The 24512-nt window shown below is 40.0% G+C and overlaps 1 protein-coding gene across 1 annotated transcript in view; it reads right to left on the minus strand.

The window, feature by feature from the left end:
• The window catches only part of CCDC148 (coiled-coil domain containing 148), a 262676-nt gene that overhangs the window by 31078 nt on the left and 207086 nt on the right, over positions 1-24512 (minus strand). Inside the window, exon 12 of the mRNA XM_065880879.1 lies at positions 18680-18798. Coding sequence (XP_065736951.1) covers positions 18680-18798 — 119 coding nt within the window. The remainder of the gene's footprint in view (positions 1-18679; positions 18799-24512) is intronic.

A 24512-nucleotide genomic window follows, 5' to 3' on the forward strand; every position in this document is an offset into this window, starting at 1 on the left:
GGGCCTTTGCCTTGACAGATCCGTGTCATGTTAATACCTCTGTGCGATCAAATTAGTTTGCTTCTAGATGTGAACGTGTCTTATTTAAACAAATGTATATTAGATACTGATACAGGCAACTTCCTAAGTAATAATCTTTATTTACAATGATTTATATCCTTTGATAATACTTCCATAGTGACCCTGAACTATGATATGTGCTGAATCATGATGGTGCGCTCCTTTGGCCAGTGAGGGTTTTCCCCTAAGCCTTCCTCCACTATAAATGACAAATGAGTTGAAAGCATACCCCTTACAAAAACAGCTTATAAAAGAAAGGACTTATAGGGATGAGAATGGGTATGTGGGAAGAGAAATAGATAACCATCCTTAATGTTTAAATGGTTGTCATGGAAAAGAAGGTTCAGACTTGTTCCACATGGTCTCAAGCAATAGCAGGAGGATTAATGTATGGAAGCCAGTGAGACAGATCCAGGCTTACTACCAAAAATAAATAAATAAAAAGAGGAAAAGAAAAAAAATAATCCAGTATCTGTCCGAAGATGAAATGGACTGCTCTGGAAGATAGGAAGTTTAGTATCAGGAAGTACTAAATTAGATTTCACTAGATTTCACTCTCATAAAATTAACAATTTGCTAGAAAAAATTAAAAATTTAACAAGTAATTACAATTAAAACATGGGTGTTGAGATTTTACAGATATAGGGCACAGTGATGGTCTTTAAACATGATCACAAATTCATTTATACTCTTCCTTTTGACAGTTTGGGTCCCCAAATTCCCTAAATTCCCTTGATGGGCCCATGTGATTTCCAAGGCTGGGTCATGAAAGGTCATGAGGCTTCTGCCTTGTTTGATGGAAGATGAGCTTCTGGAGCCCTGAGGTACCATGTAGGAAGTTCAGCTCCCCTAAGCCCACCGTGCTTTGAAGAAGTTAAGCCTCATGGAGAAACCATACAGAGCTCCAGTTGACAATTCCCAGCTATTCCTAACTTTCTTTTTTCTTTTTTTTTGCGGTACGCGGACCTCTGACTGTTGTGGCCTCTTCCGTTGGGGAGCACAGGCTCCGGACGCACAGCCTCAGCGGCCATGGCTCACGGGCCCAGCCGCTCCATGGCATGTGGGATCTTCCTGGACCGGGGCATGAACCCGCGTCCCCTGCATCGGCAGGCGGACTCCCAACCACTGCACCACCAGGGAAGCCCTATTCCTAACTTTCTAGTTATCCCAGTCCAAATGAAAGAGGTCATCAGATTATTCTAGCCCCACTCATTCAAGTCACTCCCATCCATTCACATCTTCCCAGCTGAGACTCCAGACATCATTAGGCAGAGACAAGCCATCCTCTCTGGGCCCTGTCCAAATTCCTGAGCCAATGGATCCATATGTATAATAATAATAATAATATTGCTGTTGTTTTATGCCAATAAGTTATGGGGTGGTTTGTAAGGCAGCAATAGATTATTTTTTTTAATTAATTAATTTATTTTATTTTATTTTTCGCTGTGTTGGGTCTTTGTTGCTGCACGCAGGCTTTCTCTAGTTGCAGCGAGCAGGGGCTACTCTTCATTGTGGTGCATGGGCTTCTCATTGCAGTGGCTTCTCTTGTTGCGGAGCATGGGCTCTAGGTGCACGGGCTTCCATAGTTGTGGCTCGTGGGCTCTAGAGTGCAGGCTCAATAGTTGTGGCACTTCTCTGCGGCATCTGGAATCTTCCCGGACCAGGGCTCAAACTCGTGTCCCCTGCATTGGCAGGTGGATTCTTAACTACTGCACCACCAGGGAAGCCCAGCAATAGTTTATTTCAACAGGCACCATGAGAATATATATCAAGACCTACTCTGTCTAAGGAGGACCAGAAAAGACCTCTCTGAGGAAGTCACATTTGAGCATGAAGAGACATGAGGAAGAAGTAGGAGTTAGCCACAAGAATGTTCTCAGTAGAAGAAACAGTCTGTCTGAAGAGCCAGTGGAGGCAAAAAAAACCCTGGGGCCCTGCAGGAACTTACAGAGTGTGGTAGTCTGGAGAGAAGTGGGTTGGGCAAGAGTCCAGTGGGAGATAAGAGATGAAACAGAGTCTGACCATGGCTCATTTCATAAGCAACATTAAGGCATCTGAACTTTATCCGAAGTGTGAAGACAAACCACTGAAGGGTTTTCAGTATCATAATGTTGTGACTGGATGTGTTTGCATAGCAGGCAAGTCTGATGTAGGGAGAAGCTGTAGCCCTAATTCAAGTGAGAGATGATAGTAGGCTGATCAGGATGGCAAAGAGGCTCAATATTGAAAAGGTGAATTCATGGGATTTACCAAGCCCTTGGCTGGGAGAGGTGGCGGTGGGGAGTGAGAGAAGGAGGAGTCCCCTGGGCTTTTGACTGAGCAGTAGGGTGAGCGGGGTGAGTCATTTACAAAAAGGAAACACTGGAAGAAGAACAGGTGGAAGGGGTGATGAGTAGCTCCATCTGGAGCATGGAAAATTTGAAGCGCCAGTGAGACATCCATGTGGCAAAGCCAGGAGACAGCTGGCTAAACATGATAGATAAGGAGGAGGGTATGGAGAGGAACTAACATTACCGAGTGTATTTTAATATGAGTGCTTTATAGATGTCATTTCCTTTAATTCTGCTAACAACCGTGTGGGAGTGTTCAGAGAGGTAAGTAACTTTCCAAAGGTCACAGATACAGGAAGTGGTAACGTAGTATAAACCCTCTTACTCCATGTTCATAGTGAAAGACACATGGTACTCTTTCCCACTTAAAAAAAAATCACAATGTTGGGCAATACTCTTTGGATGTTGAAGGCAGCAAAGTCAGCATTTGGGAATGCCTCTCCATTCAGTTTAGTGGGTGACCTGAAAAGCTAGCAGTTTTGAACAGTGGCCAGAGCAAGAGAAAACTGTCCAGCTGACCTAAGCCACAGTGCAGACAGCAATGCCATTTGGCCCTATGACACTGTGGATTCACTGGTGCACTGGTGTATTCTGGATGACCAGAATGTTCTGCAGAGCCTGCTAAAAACTTTTATAGGTCTTTGTATCAAAGAAACCCTCAGGATTCAGTGGCATGCTCATGATTTCTTTGTAAGTTATGCTTTTTCTTTTGAGAAATAGCTCTTGGCTTACTATTGGACCCTGGTAATTATTATGATAACTATTGTTGGTCAAGCAGGTACAATGTAATAGGCACTGTAGTAAGTGCTTCTATGTTTTAACTTATTTATTCCTCTCAACAACCAGGTATTTTTTTTTTTTTTTTTTTTTGCGGTATGCGGGCCTCTCACTGCTGTGGCCTCTCCCGTTGCAGAGCACAGGCTCCGGACGCGCAGGCTCAGCGGCCATGGCTCACGGGCCCAGCCGCTCTGCAGCATGTGGGATCTTCCCGGACCGGGGCACGAACCCGTGTCCCCTGCATCGGCAGGCGGACCCTCAACCACTGCGCCACCAGGGAAGCCCAGGTATTATTTTTTATCTCTATTTTATAGGTATCAACTGGACTTTTGACTTTGAGACACCAGATGACAATGAGACTAGCTACTCATAATAACCTAGGTATTATCTGAGCCCCCTGGCCATAAAGCTGGGAGTGGTTTGCAGCACAGACTAATGAAACAAAGTGCATTGGGCTTGAGCATGACCTGAAGACAAAAGTAATTTGCCCAAACGGGTGGCTTTCTCTCCTTCCAACTGACATCCTTCCCTCAACCCACAACTATGGCCTGTGGGACATTCTCAATGACGAACTGACTGGGGGAGAGAAAAAAAATGAACCAGACACAAGCAGGGCTATCCGCTTTGGTGGATAGCCCTGCTTCGAGGTGTCCTGAGAAGTGGTAAAGAAGGGAAATTTTCATTTGAGTATAATTTTAAAAGGAACATCTCAATGTCCACTTTACCTGAGCTAAAGGATTAGTGACTGCCACATATTAGAGACTCAATAGATACTTTTTGAGTCAATGAATAAATGATGAATTAATAACATTTTGTGAAAAAAAATAACATTTTGTGGAAAATAGTTCATGGCTGGGCCAGCTGGTTAGGGACATGGAAGGAATATGATTGGAAGATTTGTGACAGGAAGACTCAGACAGATTATAAGGGTGGACCTGACGGAGTTGGGTAGAAGTAACTTATGGAGGTGCTTTAGAAGAATTAGGTGGAAGAGATGATGTGCTATGTGTGTATCGATCTTCTTCTCCAGAAGCCTGGTACTTGCTCAATGGGCTCATGATAAAATGCCCCCAGTGGTGCGAACAGAAACTACATGTTGCTCAACTACACGGATTTGCCCTTATGAAGACTGATCTGGCTACTGCCACTCTGAGCCCTTGACAGGGTATATAAAACACCTGGGGAATTAGTCGGTGATGGCTGGTACATTATATCACACCTGTTCTATCATGGGAAAGGCAGACAAACAATTTGGATTTTCTCTCCTTATACACCATGTTTGCACCATCTGTGCACTCAGTATCCCACAGAATGTTGCTTCATCCTAAGGAACTCCCTTCACTCTGTAAGATGTAAGACAACAGGCTGCAGCCCATATGCTGCCATCCTTATAAAACAGAGGAATGTTCTATTGATGACTCAGATACATCATGAGCTGGGGACTAATACTTTGTGAGGTTGAGTGCTATTTTATAGGAGGTGGTTTCGCTCTGAAGTAGTGACCAACATATGGTGCTATTTCTCAGCATGGCCAGTATATGAACATAGGTGGACCAAAAAGTACAAGTGGGAATGGTGCTTTTCACTACAAACCCTAAAGACCCATTTGCAAAATTTCTGATTCCCATCCCTGAGATTCTACGCTCTGTTCACTTTAGCTTCTAATACTTCCACCAGGATGACAAAAGTAACATTGAATTAGGAGCTGATGTAAGTATTTGCCTTTGGGGGTTTATAATAACAGTAAGTAAACAGGTAGAAAAGGAGGTTACAGTGCTTGCTGGAAAAAGTGACCTATCAAAGAGAAGTAGGACTGCTATTATTTAATAGAGGCAGGGAGAAGTAGAGGGAATCCAAGGAATTCCCAGGATACTTTCCAGTATCATGTGGCCAGTGGTAAAAGTCACCCTATACAAGCCAGAATAGGCTGACCCACTAGGTAAAGAATCTCACACAACCAAGATGCTGGCTAAAAGGAAAGGACACATGTAACGCATAATAGAGAAGAAAAATTATAAATTTGAATTGTGAACTTAACCATTTACCAAAGGAAGGCATTCATCCTCGATCTGCCATATACATACACACACATACATATCTATATACATACAATGTGTATAAATATATGTGTATATATATATATTTATTTAAACTAATTTTCTGTCTGCTTCCTTCACCTCTCTTTTCCTTACAATTTTACATGAGATATGTTTATTGGTAGTAAACTTTAAAATTTAGTTCACAGGTCATGGAATATCAAGATGGATCATGACAGACTAGATATCACCTGTAGATATTAAATTTAGGGCTGGATGTTATAATAAATGAGACTTTGAGTTGATTCCCTTTAGGAATGAGGTAAGCATGTTTTGGGTTATAAAAGGTAAAATTACACAATGTTAGGTACAAGGAAACTTTTGGGTAGTTTAAGTATAGAAAGAAGGGTACATGTTAATTTTGCCAGTTAAAGTTATGACTGTAAGAGACATTTTTTTCTTTTTCTTTTTTTACTCAGCTTCTGCGCCCCCTTCCTCTTTTGAAGAAATCCCCACTGTAAGCTGATGTCAGATACTTGCTTTCCCAGCCTCCTCTGCAGCTAGAGCATGAGCATCTGACCTGAGTTCAGCCCACCACAAACTTCACTTAGAAGCCAGTGATGCAAAGAAGCAAGGCCCGTGGAGATTTTGTTAAGGCCATGGTTAGTGGCAGTCGGGCAGGAATCTGAACAGAGGCACATTGCTAACAGTGATGTCCACAGTCCAGAGACAGCAGAGGAGGAGGTGCAAGCAGGGCATCTAATGGTCAGTGGTTGGACTCACTGGGATGATTCTGTAGAGGGAGTTGGGTTACTGTCTTGACTCTTTCTAATCTTCCCAGCCTCTGTTATTCCCAGCCATTTTCTGAGCTGGTTCTGCAGGTAATTCTGTAAGCTACCCAAATATCTTTCAACAAAATCTTTCTACTGCAAAATTCAACTAGAAATGATTTCTGTTGTTTGCAAACTAGGACCCTAGTTAATACAAGAGGGCTGGACTAGATGCTTTCCAAGATTCCTTCCAGCTCTAAAATTATACGACTCTATAGAACTCATATTAAAATATATAAAGTAAGAAAACAACCCTGATTGTAAACATGCTCCTTTCACTAACTAAATAATTACTTTAATATCACCTGATAGCTCTGTGTGTGTGTACACATATATATTTTTTTGCAGGAGTAGTTCTGCAAACAAAGATAAACATCAAGTGCTTAAATCTATATTGTATCTGCCACAATAGTGGCATTTCGTGTAAGTTGCCATTACATTCCTCCCACTTCATGGCTTTATACTTCCATCATAGCTGCTAAATTTCTGCCTACCTAGCCCTGCAGCTTTATAAAATCTTCCTAAAGTTTATGCCTAAAAGTTATTTCATTACCTGAAAGTGCTTAGTAAAACTCCCGAGCTAAGGGGTTGGTGATAAAGACATCAATACCATACAAAGTGGTTGCTCCACTTTACTCAGTATTTACTCCAAATACTGTGTGGGGCATTGGACACAGCATCCTTTTGCTGCAGAAGAGGAACACAGCAAATCATCTACCGCTATGTATTAGTATAAATGCTGAATGGGAGAAAGGTAATGAAGTTTCAAAACATCCCAATGCCCAAAGAGAAACTTTCAAATATCTGTGGACCAAGATAAAAGTGTGTGTTCCTGGGGAAGAGAATATGAGATAACTTAATCTTGAAAATACCATAGAACGTAGCTCTTCTATTTGGAGTTATAGCATCTGTGATCATTTCATTGACATATACATATGAAAAAAAATAATGGTGGGCACTAAAGGGATGCAGTAATGCTCATTTTGTATTAAAAATGTATTATAAAGGGTTTCTGAATATTGCTTGCCCTCTACCAAACACATACCTGCTGACAATTCATTTCATGTCCTAAACAAGTAACTGCAACAGACAGATCAACTTGGCATATAGTAGAAATCCACTAGCTTTTTTTTTTAATGAGCAAAGAGTTCTAAAATCAAAAATCAAGGTTGTAAACATTAAAGTAAAAGCAGCCCAGGGCTTCCCTGGTGGTGCAGTGGTTGAGAGTCCACCTGCTGATGCAGGGGACACGGGTTCGTGCCCCGGTCCGGGAAGATCCCACATGCCGTGGAGCGGCTAGGCCCGTGAGCCATGGCCGCTGAGCCTGCGTGTCTGGAGCCTGCCCTCCGCAACGGGAGAGGCCACAACAGTGAGAGGCCTGCGTACCGCAAAAAAAAAAAAAAAAAAAAAGCAGCCCAAACTACTATACGAAAGGCATTCTCCAATTACCTGTGGTTTGGAAAGGGCCACAGACCTGAAGCTGGACTTGTGTAACTCAGGAGATAAATCGCCGTCCGATACCTTTAGAATGACAACCGGCTGAGCCATCCCTGCCCAGCTGGTGCTCCGTCTGCCCATGGCACAGTTTGCTTATTTATTTTCACGTTAAAATGACACTATATATTATGCTTTGTCCATAAATTTCTTAGCCTCCCTCTGTTGATCATGCTTGCTCAGCTAAGATCCATTCAAGGAGTACTATGATTATGTCCAAATGATCTGTGTATCAATGCCCCAGTATGTGAAAACATAGACACACATACGCACACACCATAGTCAGTTATATTACACTGATAAGCAGGTTCTACATGTTATTATTATTTTTCTTTAGACAAAATTACCTCTGTGGGTTATAAGACAGCATGTTGGCTAACAGTGGGGTCTCTTGCAGCCTTTTAAATGAATGTTAATTTGTGAAACTCATGATATCGTTTAAAAAACAGAACAGTCTTTCTAGGAACTATGTTTGCTTAGTGCCTCACAGTGACCCTTGGTCGACATCATTCGGCACAACCACTTGGAATGGGGATTTGGTTGGCAGAGATTTAATGAACAAGAACGTTCCCACTAATTCGGGGGAATCTCATGCTGAGAAGCAAAAACATAACAAATGTTTGTAAAGTTTCTGTTGAAGTCACTTTATTGAACATGCTCTTTCAAAATCTCAAGGATTAGACCATGGACCCACTTCAAATGTCCTAATGTCTTCTAATATAACATGCTGAATTTTGCATATTGTTAAGAAAAGATGAAAATACAGAGAAACATCTGGTTTTACTACTTAGAAAATGCAATAACTGACAATTCCCTGCTGTTGGCAAGCACCCAAAAACACACACTAGATTAAGAAAGCCAATTTAGTGTTAGGAAGGCAGCTGGCTCTAGTTTCTTCCTTCCAAACGGTCACCGCCATCTTCAACTTCAAATATTTGTTTTACAACATAGGAAAACTCTCTTTTTTCGGAAACAATAACTAAAAACTAGTGTTTGTTACTGCTAAACAGGAGGGGCACCCTGCTACGCATTCTCTAGGCCTTTTAGAAAACATGGAGTTGTTCCTTTGGTCACATACACGAGAATCTACAAGAACAGTGATATTGTAGATATCAAGGGAACGGGCACTGTTCAAAAAGGAATGCCCCACAAATGTTACCATGGCAAAACTGGAAGAATCTACAATGTTGCCCAGCATGCTGTTGGTATCATTGTAAACAAACAAGGGCAAGATTCTTGCCAAGAGAATTAATGTGCATATTGAGCATATTAAGCACTCTAAGAACCGAGACAGCTTCCTGAAACATGTGAAGGAAAATGATCAGAAAAAGAAGGAAGCCAAAGAGAAAGGTACTTGGGTTTAACTGAAGTGCCAGCCTGCCTCCAACCAGAGAAGCACACTTCATAAGAACCAATGGAAAGGAGCCTGAACTGTTGGAGCCCATTCCCGAGGAACACCCACCATGGTATGATGGGTGTAAAGAAAATAAAAGACCTGGACTGTAAAGAAAAAAAAAAGCAAACACATTTGCATTCAAACACACACACACACACACACACACACACACACACACACACACACACCCCTACTTGGAGAGAAATGCAAGATTTTTCCTTACAGAGGATTCTTAGAATTGATAAACTCCCCCATGAATGTAAAGTTTCACCTACATGACTTCCCTAAACAATTTCAGTGAGGGTATAGCATTGGGCAAAGAGAAATTAGGAGCACTTCTACAAAAAGTGGAATCTTCTCAAGAATCCAATAGATGATTTGAGGCCCATACTTCAGAAAGTACGGAAAGAACTCTAGTACACTGGTTCTCAAATGTTGCTGCACTTCAGAATCTCCTGAGGATTTTCAAAAACTGCTGGGGCAGAAATCCCATTGCCAGGGATTCTGATTTAATTGGTCTGGGGCCTGACCTGGACCATGAGGACTTTCGAATGCTTCCCAGGTGATTCTACTGTATCAAAGAATGGAAATCCTGTTCTTGTGTTACATTAGCATTGACCAATGAAGTGCTTAGAGCCTGTACCTTCTATTTGTTGGCTGTGCCCAGCTTCAGTTTTCTGGTTATAAAATGATATCCAGAAGAACTGCTTAGCCAAGTTAATTTGCTTTTAGAAATCTTTAAAATTACCTTCTACAGCATATAGTTTAAAACATTTTTAATATGCTAAAATTATTACGAAGGAGGTAAATGGAAAAGGCAGGCTATTTATGAAAGGCCACACTTATATCCATCCTTGTAGAAACAATAATTGGCAAATACAGAAGAAGGAAGGTATATGTTAGCTGCAAGAGAGCTGAACTGCCGAAAAGTTAGAGACTGAACATTTGAACAAGGATTTACAAAATGTCCTAATGACTAGGGGAGCCCATGCATGGAAGGGTGATCTAATTTCTGCTCGTTTACTCTGCAAATTTCAATAGTAATGGGAAGCAATGATGTTAAGGAAAGACAAAAAATGAGATATGACCATTATGTGTCCTTTCTACTCCTCCCTGTGTGTATCTAACATAAAGAATACTTGGTAAAGAAAGTTTTCGGAGACAATACAAGTATGTTTAAAATTACTCAAAAACAAAAGAAACATAAACATCACAGAACCATCACAGCTTACAGAGCTACACGCCACAGTTACTAGGGCTGTGCCATTGGCCCCAACAGGCCCCAGGAGGAAGGCTGTGCATTGAGTCCTGCTGGAAAGAAAGAACCACTGTACGTAAAAGAAGAGAGAAAGTTTAGCTTCAATCAGTGGGTGGGAAAAGAAGACTCTGGGGAAAGCCATCAGGAGATCAAATGACAAGGAAGCAGGAAGACCAGAAAAGAGCTCCGAGTGAAGAATCAGCGAAATTAGATAATACCAGGTATAAACATTGTGGTAAAAAGCCAAGGAGAAGTATATGTTCTTATGTCTATTTTGAAGACTGCCATTTCTGTTACCTGAAAAGGGTACTCCTGTATTTGGATTCACATATTCACTTCTATACATTTCCCACTACTTCCTACTTTTCCCACCAATTTGAAGCCCACAGCCAAACAATCAATGAAAATAGAAAAGTATGTTTTATTTATTATTTTTAAAAATACTGTGAGCGTTTTCTTACTACCAGAAATTTATGCTCGTTGTGGAAATTTTGGAAAATGCAGGAATATAAAGAAGAAAATCAAAACTGTCTTTCATTTCGTTACCTGGAAACAAAAACTGTTATCATAATATAGATATTAAAGCGAAAACATTTTGAAAATATTAACCTCATCTATTTTATTTCTCCTAGATATCATGTTTTCCTTTGGCCATTCCACTAGTGTGGAAGGAGAAGTAGGTGAGGTTCTCAGATGCCAGCTTCATCACTTTCTACCCCTTAGTGAATCAACTGTAACTAGTGGGGGGTTATTAGAAACACTGAGATAGCTAAGGGAGAGTCCAAGAACATGGGGCTAGCTTCCTACTTTCCTGGTAAAAAATGCTCCCCAGGGAAGCCCTGCGTTTAGCATGGCATCCTGTCCAGCATGACGTAGGAAGGGGAGGTGTTTAGAGATTACATGAGAGAACATTTGACCCCATGGTTTGTGCAAGGTTTTGCTGGAAGTATAAGCCATGTGCTGGGAAAACCAGGGCTGGCAAGACCTGAGGAGGGGACCTCAGGACCAGAGGCAATGGCAGGGTGTGTAGTCAGCAGCGGCATATATATTGACCAGCATCCTAAGGCTCAGTGGATCCAGTTATGTTACCAGCAGATTACCTGAGGACCAAGCCCTCTTCTCAAAGACAAGCAATACAAGGACAAACTGGTAAGGACAGTGAAGACCTTGAAAGATACAAGATGATGAGAAAAGCAGGGTTCAAAATTTATATAAAATATGATATCAATTCTATAAGGGAGTCAGAATCTGCAGGTAGCTCAGTCATTCAACCCTCCACTGACAGGAGGCCACTAAGCTTTACTGTGCACCTCCACTGGCCAATACGGATCCACTAACCACATGAGGTTATTCTGCACTTGAAGTGTAACTAGTTCAAACTGAAATGTGCTGAAAGTGTAAAATGTACAGCAGATTTCAAAGATTTCGTATGAAAATAAGAATGTAAACTATGTCATTAATAATTTTTATGTTGACAGCATATTGAAATAATAATGTTTCTGGATAGATCAGGTTAAATAAAATGTATTATTAAAATCAATTACACATGCTACTTTTTACATCTTTAAATGTAGATAACAGAAAATTTTAAATTACATATGTGATTCACATAATATTTTTATTGGATAGCACTGCCTTGTACCCTGGGGAGGTGGAGGGATGAGGTGAAATTGTGGAGGGTAATGAGGACCCTGAGGGGCATCAGAACCTGCAGGCTGACTAGCCATCCCACCCTTCTACTGGGGGAGGTTGTCTGACCTCCAGCAGAGTTTCTACCTTACCCCCCAAAGAGACAGAGATAATCTGAAATGAGACCATTTAGAAATGAAAGAGCCTGAGATACTTTTAAAAGTTTCCATTTTTCTTCACTACCCTACAGGAAGGAGACTCATAAAAAAGTTGAAATCAGTTACTATTCTTCATGCATTTGGGATAATGTGAGTGAATATTTGACCTTTGTACAAATTAACGTCTTTTATAAAAATCATACTTTACATAAATTTTAAAACTTCCTTTTTTAACCATTCTGCATACATTAATATTAATCTTTTACCAACAAGAAAGGAAGCTATATTGCCTTGGCAAAACAGACTTAAAAAGTAATGCTGGGGCTTCCCTGGTGGCGCAGTGGTTGAGAGTCTGCCTGCCGATGCAGGGGACACAGGTTCGTGCCCCGGTCCGGGAGGATCCCACATGCTGCGGAGCGGCTGGGCCCGTGAGCCATGGCCGCTGAGCCTGTGCGTCCGGAGCCTGTGCTCTGCAATGGGAAAGGCCACAACAGCGAGAGGCCCACGTACGGAAAAAAAAAAAAAAAAAAAAAGTAATGCTGAAGTGGAATATTATTCATCAGTAAAAAGGAGAAGAACGAATGATACACGCTACCATATGGATGAGCCTCAAAAACATTATGCTAAGGGAAAGAACTCAGATGCATTACATTTATATAAAATGTCTAGAAAAGGCAAATCTACTGAGTAAGAAATAGATCAGTGGTCATTTGGGGCTGGGAGTGGGATTGGGACTTAATGCAAATAGGTATGAAAATCTTTTGGGGGTGAGGTAAATGATTTAAAACTGGATTATTGTGATGGTCGTACAATTATATAAATGTACTTTATCTAAGTGTAAATCACTTAATTGTACACTTAAAAGAGGGGAATTTGTGATATATGTGTTATTCTTCAATAAAGAGTTTCTTATTACGTTAAAAGTAGCAGTGTTGGTAGCTTCCCATAAATCATGATGAATTTTTGCACATTTTTATGAAAAGACAAAAAATAGAAAAGTAGAAGAAACTGAAACCTACCATCAACCTTGTCTTTGGCAAGCACCCCAATATCTACCAATTTATTGTTAGGACATCAAAAGTGAAACGTAAACTATTTAGAAATTAAATAATAAAGACGTATTTCAAGCCTTGTAGAAAGTGGCCAAAGATATACAGATAATAAAAACCTATAGCCAATTGAATATATTAGAAAATAAAAGAGATCAAAAACAAAATAACTAAAAGCTTTCAACCCAAGAGGACAGAAAAAGCTCAATAATATTCAGAATCATGTTTCTTCCTCTGTCTTCCCTCAAACACCATCCCTAGTGAAATGAATCACCATATTTTACCTGATCTAAATACTTTATAAGCATCTGTCACCTCTGCATTCCCACTGCCACTTCTTAGTTCAGACACTTTTCTCACATAGCGACTAAAGAAAATTTATAATCGGCTCCTTGGTCACTCATTTCTACTTATTCCAAAATAATTTCCAGGCCTTCACCAGAGGGGGGGGAGGGGGAACTATGAAATCTTCTAAAGAACCTAAGAGAAGATTTGAACTGGAGAGCTACTCTGGAAGGATGATCCTAGACTGGAGATTAAATGTGGCATATATGTCAGCTCTCCCTAACAAAATTTCAAAATCTGTTGATTTTTTGCATTGAAATTTGATATAATAACTAATATATTTTTGAAAAGAACAATGAGTGAACCCTTGTACTATCAGATAGCAAAACAGAATAAATAAAACGGCATGGTACTGATGTAGAAATATAAATATAGATCAGTTTTTATTTAATCTAATCAAGAGCCCATATGAATATAAAAGCACAGTTAGAAGTGTAATATATAATAAAGGGTGGCATTTCAAATCAGTGCAGAAGGATGAATCATTAAATAATTGGTGTCGTGATACCTATCAGTTTAGACCAAAATATGAAAGTCAGACATTTTGCTCCAATTTTTTATGAAAAGAAATCCCAGATGGCTCAACTTTAGAAGAAACATGGATAATATGTAATATTTTTAAAGAATCAGGTAGGTCTATTTGCAGGGATACCCATTCTGAAGTTTGTGCTTTGCAGAAAGTGATACTCAACCAGGAGTAAAAAGGGGATATGATGTCCAGCTTTGCCTCTGCTTGTCAAGCTGTGTTCCATGGTTCAGAAGGGGCGTCTTGTCTTTTTCCTAATCTGTCTGCTCCCTGTAGGGGATCTATGTACTTTTCCCCAGGAAAGGGGCACCTTTTCTAATTGGCACAAAAGCCTTATATGCTAGCAGCAAACAATAAATAGTACTTAATAATAAACAGGTAATTTGTACATACATAAATCGGTTTTTTGTTTGGTTTTTTGTTTTTACACAAATGGTTGCTATAAACTGATTGTGTTCCTCCAAAATTCATATGTTGAAGTCCTAAACCCTGATGTAATGGTATTTGGAGATGAGTCCTTCGGGAAATAATTAGGTTTAGATGAGGTAATGAGGGTGGGGCCCTCATGATGGGATTAGTGCTCTGTAAGAAGAGACACCAGAGTGCTTGCTGTCTCTCTTCCCACCTTCTAGGGATAAAGTAAGAAGGCAGCTGTCTACAAGCTAGGAAGGGAGTTCTTACCAGAAACAGACCATACTGGTACCTTGATCTTGGGGCTTCTAGCCACCAGAACTGTGAGAAAAGAAATCTCTGTTGTTTAAACCACCAGCCTATGGTATTTTGTTATGGCAACTGGAGCGAATACAACAGTATTATATTGTAAAATGTATTGGGTCTTTGTTGTTGTTCTTAAACTCGTTTTTTATGTAGGTGTATGTAGATAGTTTGTATGTATATGTATTAAACAACTGATAACAGAGAGAACTTCTAGAGGACAGATTGCATGAGGCTAGTGGTCAAGGGGCACTGTTTCCTTAACCTTAACATTTTATTTTTATTTATTTGGCTATGCTGCGTGGCTTGAGAGATCTTAGTTCCCTGACCAGGGATTGGACCTGGGCCACAGCAGTGAAAGTGCCAAGTCCTAGCCCCTTGGCCACCAGGGAATTCCCAACATTTTATTTTTTATGAGTGTCCTCATTCTTACACATTTTATTTAAAGTATCTTAAATACTTAAATATTTTGAAAACAAATTATGTTAGATGGTGTCTCATGTTTTAAAAAGTCAATTGATAGTAATCATTATATTTAATGAATATTCACTATGTTCCTGCTGTGTGTTCTATTTAGCATCTCACTTACTCCTTGTAACAATCCTATGATGTAGATACTACTTATGTCTTCATTTTACAGATGAAGAAACTGAAGCACAGAAAAGTGAAACAACTTACCCAAAGGTTACACAGCTATAAAGGATAGAGCCAGGATTCTAATGTTCACAACCTGATTCTAGAGTCTTCCGCCTCAACCTCTTTGGCATGTTGAGAAAGGAAAATAGGGCATTAGGAGGCTAGTGGAAATTTTGGCAAAAACAATTTTTAAAAAGTGATGAGGGTTGGGACTTCCTTGGTGGCGCAGTGGTTAAGAATCTGCCTCCCAATGCAGGGGACATGGGTTCAAGCCCTGGTCCAGGAAGATCCCACATGCCGCGGAGCAACTAAGCCCGTGCACCACAACCACTGAGCCTGCGGTCTAGGGCTCATGAGCCACAACTACTGAGCCCACATGCCACAACTACTGAAGCCCGCGTGCCTAGAGCCCATGCTCCACAACAAGAGAAGCCACCGCAATGAGAAGCCCACGCACTGCAATGAAGAGTAGCCCCCGCTCGCCGCAACTAGAGAAAGCCTGCACACAGCAATGAAGGCCCAACACAGCCAAAAATAAATAAATAAATAAATTAATTAATTAACCTAAAAAAAAGTGATGAGGGTAAAAGATAGCTTGTAATAGATTGAGATGGGAAATCTAATTAATAAATAAAAGGAATTGCTATATCTCTTTACTATGTTGAACTTCATAAGATTGCCAATACTTAACCATTTGTTGACCCACAAAAATGGAATTTCCTTATGATTCAACCTGATGTATATGCTAATTTATAAGTATTGTTTTCAAGACACTTAATCTTAGAATTAGAAAATAGAAAAAGGAAATAAACAACAGAACTTTTCAAACCCTCAAGGCTATGTGTATGTGTGTTTTTAACAGATCTGGAAATTGCTTCAAGCCTTCTTATTCTGACATGAGAAAAATGTGCCTACAGCTAAAATATCATACATGAGATTTGTGAATTGTATTTCAGTAGGAGAAAAAATACGTTTTAACCAATCAACCACATTTCTTAGCATCAGAATGGTTACAAACAAACACAACTTCTGGTTCTTGTCAGAAGCAAAAGCTATCAGCATTTTTGCATGTTAAATTCCATCTCTCTAAATCACAAAATGAGGACTGTCCTTTCATCTACAATATCATCCAAAATTTTCTGAGAATTCTTTTCTGATATATTATCTGGATATTTTAATGGCCTTCCTCACTGATTTCCCACTGGCATGCAAGCGTTGGATTCATAATTATCTGAATCTACAACATTTCATATGAGTTGAATACACAGATCATAAACCCTTAAAAGTTGATAGCTCACTTAGCCCTCAAAAGTTATCCACTTCAATTTTACAAAGGACAAAACAGCCTCGTAGAGGCTGAGTCAGCTTGATAATTATTGGGACAAGAAACACACAACTGAAATGGCTCTGTAATCAAAGAAACTTCCTGGCTATGAGGGCAGATTTTACTAGAAGCATGTCTCCTAGATGCTGGGACTTCACATCTGTTCCTTTTTACCTACCCCTTTAATTCCTGTGGCTCTCTTTTGTTTCCCCAGTGTAGTTTCAGACTATCCAACCAGCCTTTTGACCCCCACATTTGCCTTGCCTTTAGTATTTAGCTGCTTGTTCCTGTCTGACCCATGGCCTGGCCTCCCTTCTGGTATCCTCCTATATCTTGGTTTGTGCTTGTTTAACTGATTTCTCACTGGTTGTTTCATCTCTTAGCCTTGAGCCCTAGGTTTGCTATATTATTGGCTTTCTTCATAATAGATTAAACTCAATTATAAATCCTGAGATACCTGGAAAATCATGTGAATTTTATCCAGAAAGTTGTTGGGAACTGCATGGCATCTGTGTGGAACCACAGATTCACTCTGCAAGCTTGGTCACATGGGTCACAAAGGAAGCTTCCTAGATATAAGTGAACCTTGTTGTGTAAAATAGTTATGTCATCCTAAGTTATGATAAGTCTAAAATGCAATTTTTATTAGTTTAGTAGACTTCAGTTTTTAGAGCAGTTTTAGGTTCACAGTGAAATTGAGCAGAAAGTATAAAGAGTTCCGTGCAATTTTTTTTTACACTGACGAACTGTAAAGAAAACTTGTGATTTATGTTATGAAATGTAAGATCTATTTTTAATTTATCTTTTGTGAAAATCTACTCAGGAGCTAGCTAAACTAGATAACTATGCCAGTTACCACTTTATTGTCTCTCAGCTCCAAATCTCCCTTCATTGTCTGCTCTATGAAAATAGACTTGGACCCTGTAACTATTTCTTCTCTGCAGCTGGTACAATGCTTAGCCATGTCAGAAAAGGGTACAGGAGGGATGCTGAAGAAGGCAGGGGCTTTCCTTCCTAGTTCCAGTGTTTACTCCTTCTTGTTCCTGCTTCGTGGCTACCAGCAGCATGTGTGGCGGACACCCAGTGGTGTTGTGGAGTTCAGTTGCACCCTGTGGCCAGTTTCCCATCAAATTTCAGAGGTACTCCCATGGTCAGGTTCCCACTGAGGTTCCCATCGCAATGCTTGACTTCCAGCTTTGGTCTCCTGCACGCAGGTAGGGTGTTGCCTGCTTGCCCCGTGACTAGGAACAAGTTCTGGATGAGCCCATCCAAGAACCTCTCCACCATGTGGTGGGCCACCACCACACCTTCTACATTGAGGTCTGAATCCCAACCACAGAGAGGGAGGCCCCACCTCCAAATTTGTTCCTTCCATGAGAACCCTCCCTTCAGCCCTGCAGCATTCTTTAAAGTTCTTTATCCCTTTATATAACAGAGATTTTTTTGGTTAGAATTAATAATTCTTTATCTTAAACTTTCCCTATCTTAATTACTATGTTGTCTCTGTCTCCTCACTGACCCTGACTGATGTAGTAACCTTGAGAAAAATAATTTTAATTTTTCAGTGCACTCATTCATAAAATGAGGAAACTGGATTAGTTGATCTCAAATGTCCTTTCCAGCTCTAAAATTGCGTTATTCTAGAGAATTCAGGTTTTTCCTATACCGCTGGGTACATCTTAAGTATACTAGAATGAATACTACAGAGCACAGAATGATTGCGTACTGTCTTCCTCAGCCTCAGTCGTAGTAAATGACTTTTTATCTGAATAATGGTTTCCTCCTTCTGGGTAAAAATATTAAGTCACAGCAGCAGCCAGCATTATTTCACACACACAGTGGGCAATCAAATACTATGAAATCCTCTGTGAGGATTTTAACTAGGAAGCTCTCTGAGGAACAAAATGGAAAACTAGAGATTCATGTATGAATATGAGAGTTTAAAATACATTATAAGTATCATTTTATTCATTTATGAATATAAATATTGTAAGGACACATTAAGTATAGAAAAATGCTCCCTCTGATATTATTTATCCTAACACATTACGGAAGACTCCATTCACCTAACACATTACAGAATTCCATTACCACACAATTAAAATTTTTTCTTTTACCTTTCTCTGTCTTTTACTGACTGTTCAGCCATTAATTTCTTCAGTTCTTCCAGACGCTGAAGATCTCTCATTTCCATTTCTTGCCATTTCTGCTCTCTTTTAGCCCAGTATTTTCTTATCTATTGCATAAATATCACATAAAATTTAAATTAACAACAGGTATGTTAAAAACAAGAAACAAAGTTATAACAACATTATCCATTGTTTCATATAGCAAATATTGAGTTTAAATGACCCTTCATCTATTTTATCTCTTAGATCTGCCTACAGTGTATTGGCAACAGAAAAAATAAGTTAAAACACAAAAATACATGTCCTGAGAAGCTGCATGTTTTAACAGTTTCTGAAGTGGAAATGTAACTTGTGCTGAGACCTAAGGTTTTAATCTATGGCTAAAATAATCGGCTTTCAGGGAACCACAATAAAAGCATGTTATTGTCTCTAAAGTATATGATCTACCTGTTACTCAAGAATATTTTTATCCTCTTATGGTAATGTAGTCTTTAACAAATATAGCATTAAACCTATTTTTACTTTAAAAGCACGAGTTTATTTATGCTAATGGACAGCAGGATGTTGAAAGTTTTATGCTTCTGGGTAAGTGGCAGGAGATAGGTGGGAGGAAGGAGGAAAAGAAAAAATTCGCAGGGTTGTGATAAATAGTAGCTCTGACTCATGTGGTAACATAAAGGACAGATTTATCAGGCTCAAAAAGGTGAAAGCATTGTTCCTCACTAGGCATGTTTTACTTCCTTTTTCTGGGAATGGAGGCAGAATGAGAAAACCTGAAGCACACATAAGCTATTTTTAGGGGGCTAAAAAAATTATTGCCTTAGTGATGGGGCAGTTGAAGTTTATGTTTAATTGACAGAGGACCATTCAACTGCTCTGGCCTGCCATGTTGTGTCTGGGTCAAGAGAGTGGTTTCTTGCTGGTAAAAAACAGTACCTTAATGGTGAATGGCAGTGAGTGACTACCAGCAGAGGGGCTTTGGTAGAGTATGGGTTAGCCTCATCCCCAAGGTGGCATTTTCTCTTTTGAGAAATGAATATGAAAAGCCAAGTGGTTTCCAGACTTGCCCAGCAGCATGGGCTCTGACACCTGGGAGAACCAAAAGAGGCATCCCAGTACCATGGCCACAGCCATAGCAACTCTGTGGCAGGGCTTGCAACACGAGCAGTCACACCAGTGACATCCATTCAATGCTTAATGAGTTACTGATGGCTCCAAGGTAAAGTGATTCTACTCCAGAGATGATGGAGATCGGAATCTAGGGAGAACAGAGATGAAGCTAGAAAGGTAGCACACCAAGATGGAAAGTGAAAGAAAGGGTAGGAAAGGGAGAAAAAGGAAACACTGACTGATATTTCAGAGTCCTAACTGACAAATGCCAACGCATTCTAAGTGCCAGATATGGAAATGTTAACAACCATTATATTATCTCCCTCTGGGTTTATAAGCGATCTTTATTCTTTGCATTTTTCTGTGTTACCTTATTTTGGGCAATGAATATATATTTCTTTCATAATCAGAGGGAAAAAGAAGATACTTCAAAAGAACAGATATTGGATTAAAGGGCATTTTTCTCTGGGTTCTGACAGACCAATAATGTTGCTTACTCCCAGCACTGACCTTGGAGGGAAGTCAGTGGTCCTTCTGCTGACAGTCCCTTGACAACAAGCATACCAACCCCAGGTTTCTGGTGTCCTCAGATCACTGACACCATCTGGTGCAGTGTCCTGTGCAGGCCCTAGAAGTATATCACACCTGAGGCTTCTTGGCATCTCAGGACCAATTATTTCCATCCTTGACTCTGGTAGAGGCTGGGGAATGATTCGGGCATTTTCTTCCTTGTTAATGGCTACTTTGAGACACTGATGCTGTCCCTCTCATGTACAATGCCTTCTTCCTTTGATGTTTACAATATCTGGCTATATCACCCTCTACATGTCCTTATCACTGGCATGTGTGGACTTCCAGGTCATTCTCAAATATTCATTGAGAATTCAGATATGTGAGTCACAGACACATAGGACTTGTTGTCCAGAACAACTCCTTCTACCTTCCTACGCAACTGCAGTCTGAAGCCCCTCTGACCTGCCAACTCAGAGTCCTATGACTTCCTCTATTCCAGTGAGCTACCTCCTCCTCCAGGATTCTACCACCATGGAGAACAGCTCCAATTCCAAAAGCTTCAATTATAGCCATCGATCTTATGACCAGAACCTACGAGCCCTTCCCCATCATCTTTTGTGTTCAGGTCATATAATTTTATTCCTCTAGTACAGCCCTCACCACAAGGCTTTGCTAATTAGTATCCTTGCTCCTCTCTCCCACTACACTGCAGAAACTGTGATTTATTATCCTGGGACTTCCAACAGCAACTGTACCAAACTGATGATTCCAGCTGAATCTTTATTGACAATCAGCATTCCTTTTATGAATTCCTGGCCAGTGCCTCTCGATTGCTCATGGTGGTATTTCAAAACCCATTCACTATATTAAACTCCATACCTGCCTCTATTTCTTCGGTTTTATCAGAGGAAACACAGACCCTAAAAGATTCCTTCCTTGATGTCCTGCTCCTCAGAGGAAGTGCTGTCCTTCCTTCTTTCCAAGGCAACCCTCACCTGGGCTCCAGAACCTATTCCCCAATTCCAACTCCATAACCTTACTCCATCACCTACCCTTCTTTCCCCTGTAACTTCAACCTCTTGGTCTTTGCTGCTCCCTTCTCCTCACATGAAAATCTACACAAATCTCACCCATTAACAAAAATTTTAAAGGACTTTCTTTAGACCCCCAAGACTGTAGCACCACACCCTTCATTGTTCCCTTTCAGTCAATGATACCTATTCTTCTCCAATTTCACATCTCTTATTTTGGTCCTCACCCATGACATTCCTACCTCTGCCTCCACCCCAATTCACTACTCTTGCCAGTGACTTCCCAATGATCAAAGCAAATTCAATCCTTATTTTATGTAATGTCTCTGATTCTACAAACCCTTATTTACAGTCTCAAGAAACTAATGACTTTGGCATTCATTCATTCAAAAAATACTTATTGAGCATCTGCTTTAAGCCAGATACTGTGCTATGTACTTGGGATATGGTGCTTAAAGAAAAATTAGGCCTTTGCCTCATGGAGCTGGGAGTTTCGGAAAGAGAGAAAATAAACAAGTAAATGAATGAAAAGAATATTACATGTTCAATTCTAAGAAGGAAATAAGTATGGTGATGATGTAGAAAAATCTGTGTAGAACCATTAGAAGGCATATTTTTAAATGACATTTGGATTAAAATTTGAAAGATGAGAGTGAGACAACCATGGAAAGAGATGAGGGAGATCACTGCAGGAAATGAGAGCTTTAGGTGCAACAGTATTGAGTGGGAACGACCTTGCACATGTTCAGAATTAGGAAGAAAACAGCACAGCTGGAGCAGGCAGTGTGAGTTAAGACTGGAGGTAAGTTTGGGAAGCTGGATGGGGGCTAGATGATTAGGCAAAGATTTAGTTCTAGAAACAAAACAAAAAAAGATATTGAAGAGTTTAAAGCAAAGAGTGATATAATGTGACTTAGATTTTTAAAATATAGCTTGGGCTATATTGAGTGAAGAATGGATAGTAGAGGAGCAAAGGAGAAACAGAGACCAAAGAGAATATGGCAAAAATGATCACTGGGATCTAGGAAATTAATTATTCAGATCTGAGATGTGCTTTTGAGTGGAGTCAGAGTGTTCATTTAAGGATTAGACATGGCTGTTGAAGCTAAAAGGAATCCAGGATAATTCCTAGGTTTTTGCTAGAGCAACTGGTTGGATGATGGTACCAATAACTGAGATGGGAAATTGAAGGAATAACAGGTTTGGAAAAGAAAGTCAGGAGGCTCAGTATTAAACATTAAACAATTGATGTGACTGTAAGACATTTAAGTAGAGATTTCAAATAAACATCTGGAGGTACAGATGGGTGGCTCAATGGAGAATTCAGGGCTGGTCTAAATTAAGGAGATATCTACTTAAAATGCTACAAATGCTATTTGATGCTACAAGACTGGAAAAGATCTATAGAGTGTGAACGTAAATAGAAGAGAAAAGGTGATCATGCACTTTCATGTTTATCTGCCTTTTGCAGTTTTCTCAACCAGCATAACTTCATTTTCCTCCTCCACCTGTTAATTTTATTCTACCATTAAGACCAGAACAAATGCCATCTCCTTGAATCTTCCTCTGAATCCTCTAGGGAAAATGTTAGTAGGACTTCCCTGGTGGTCCAGTGGTTATGAATCCACCTTCCAGTGAGAGAGTGGTATGGACATATATACACTACCAAATGTAACACAGATAGCTAGTGGGAAGTAGCCACATAGCACAGGGAGATCAGCTCGGTGCTTTGTGTCCACCTAGAGGGGTAGGGTAGGGAGGGTGGGAGGGAGATGCAAGAGGGAGGGGATATGGGGATATATGTATATGTACAGCTGATTCACTTTGTTATACAGTAGAAACTAACACACCATTGTAAAGCAATTATACTCCAATAAAGATGTTAAAAAAAAACCCCTAATATTAAAAAATAATAAATAAATAAATAAAATCCGCCTTCCAATGCAGCGGACGCGGGTTTGATCCTTGGTCGGGGAACTAAGATCCCACATGCTGCAGGGCAACTAAGCCCTCGCGCCAGAACTAGAGAGCCCACATGCCACAGTGAAGAGCCTGTGCACCACATCAAAAGATCCTGCATGCCACAACAAAAGATCCCATGTGCCGCAACTAAGACCCGATGCAGCCAAATAAATAAATAGTTAAAAAAAAAAAAAAAAGAGAAAGAGAGAGAGAGCTCCTAGCTCCAATTTCATCTTTTCATTAAAAATAATAATAATAGCAAAAATATTTTGAAAAAAGAAAATGTTCGCTCAATCCTTGGCACACCAGTGATCCTTAATTAAGATTTATTACCCTCCCTTCTTTGTTCTGCCTTGTATTCCTTGATTCTTTTTCAGGAGGGTCTAACACTGGATTGTTACTGATATATTTGGACATTTACTACATGCCTGGCATGCTCTTCCCTGCCTTGTTACCTGCTAAATCCCTCCTGTCCATCATTTAAGACTCAATTGTAGCTTTGCTTTCTCAGCCTTCCTCCTTTCCCCTCTCCTCCAGACATAACTAGGTGTACCTTCTAAGGCACTATTTATGTATCCTTAGCATAATACTTTCCATATTGATCTGCATTATTCATCTTTGTACCCCTAGTATGTTGTATTGTAAATAACACATAGAAGGGCTTAAGTGATCATCATTAGGTGAGTGGGAGCACTTTCTGGTCTCTGGTCCGAGAATAACAAAGTTATGGATGGGAACCAGGCCAGCAGTTTTATTTGCAGGATGGTAAAACTAAACATTTCCCTAAGGACAGTTCCATTACTTTCCATCAATTAATAAGAGCAGGAAGTGTGTGTCATAAAACATTGGCTTTGCAAGGTTCAAACTAAAGTTAAGGTTAAGAGTATTTAACTAGCCTTTTGGAACATTTGTTGAGACACAGATTTTAAACACACTACTGTTTAGATTTTTTGAGTGATCCTTATAACTTTCCAACGATAGAGGAACCAGAAAGTTAGCACACGGGGTAAGAGGTGAATTTAAAGCTTGTCTCCTCTAGACTTGCAGATAAGGTTTCTAGAAAAAGCTTACTTTTCTGAAAACCAAAATAGGCCCTCATTATCCCCCAACTCCGCTTGTTATCTCTGATTTGTACTGGATAGTCCTCTTTCATAGTCCCATATTTTGTTCATTTTGGTAGAGTTAAGCCAATAAAAGTGTAAACA

This window comes from Phocoena phocoena, chromosome 7 (genome assembly GCF_963924675.1).
Source record: "Phocoena phocoena chromosome 7, mPhoPho1.1, whole genome shotgun sequence".
Lineage (NCBI taxonomy): Eukaryota > Metazoa > Chordata > Mammalia > Artiodactyla > Phocoenidae > Phocoena > Phocoena phocoena.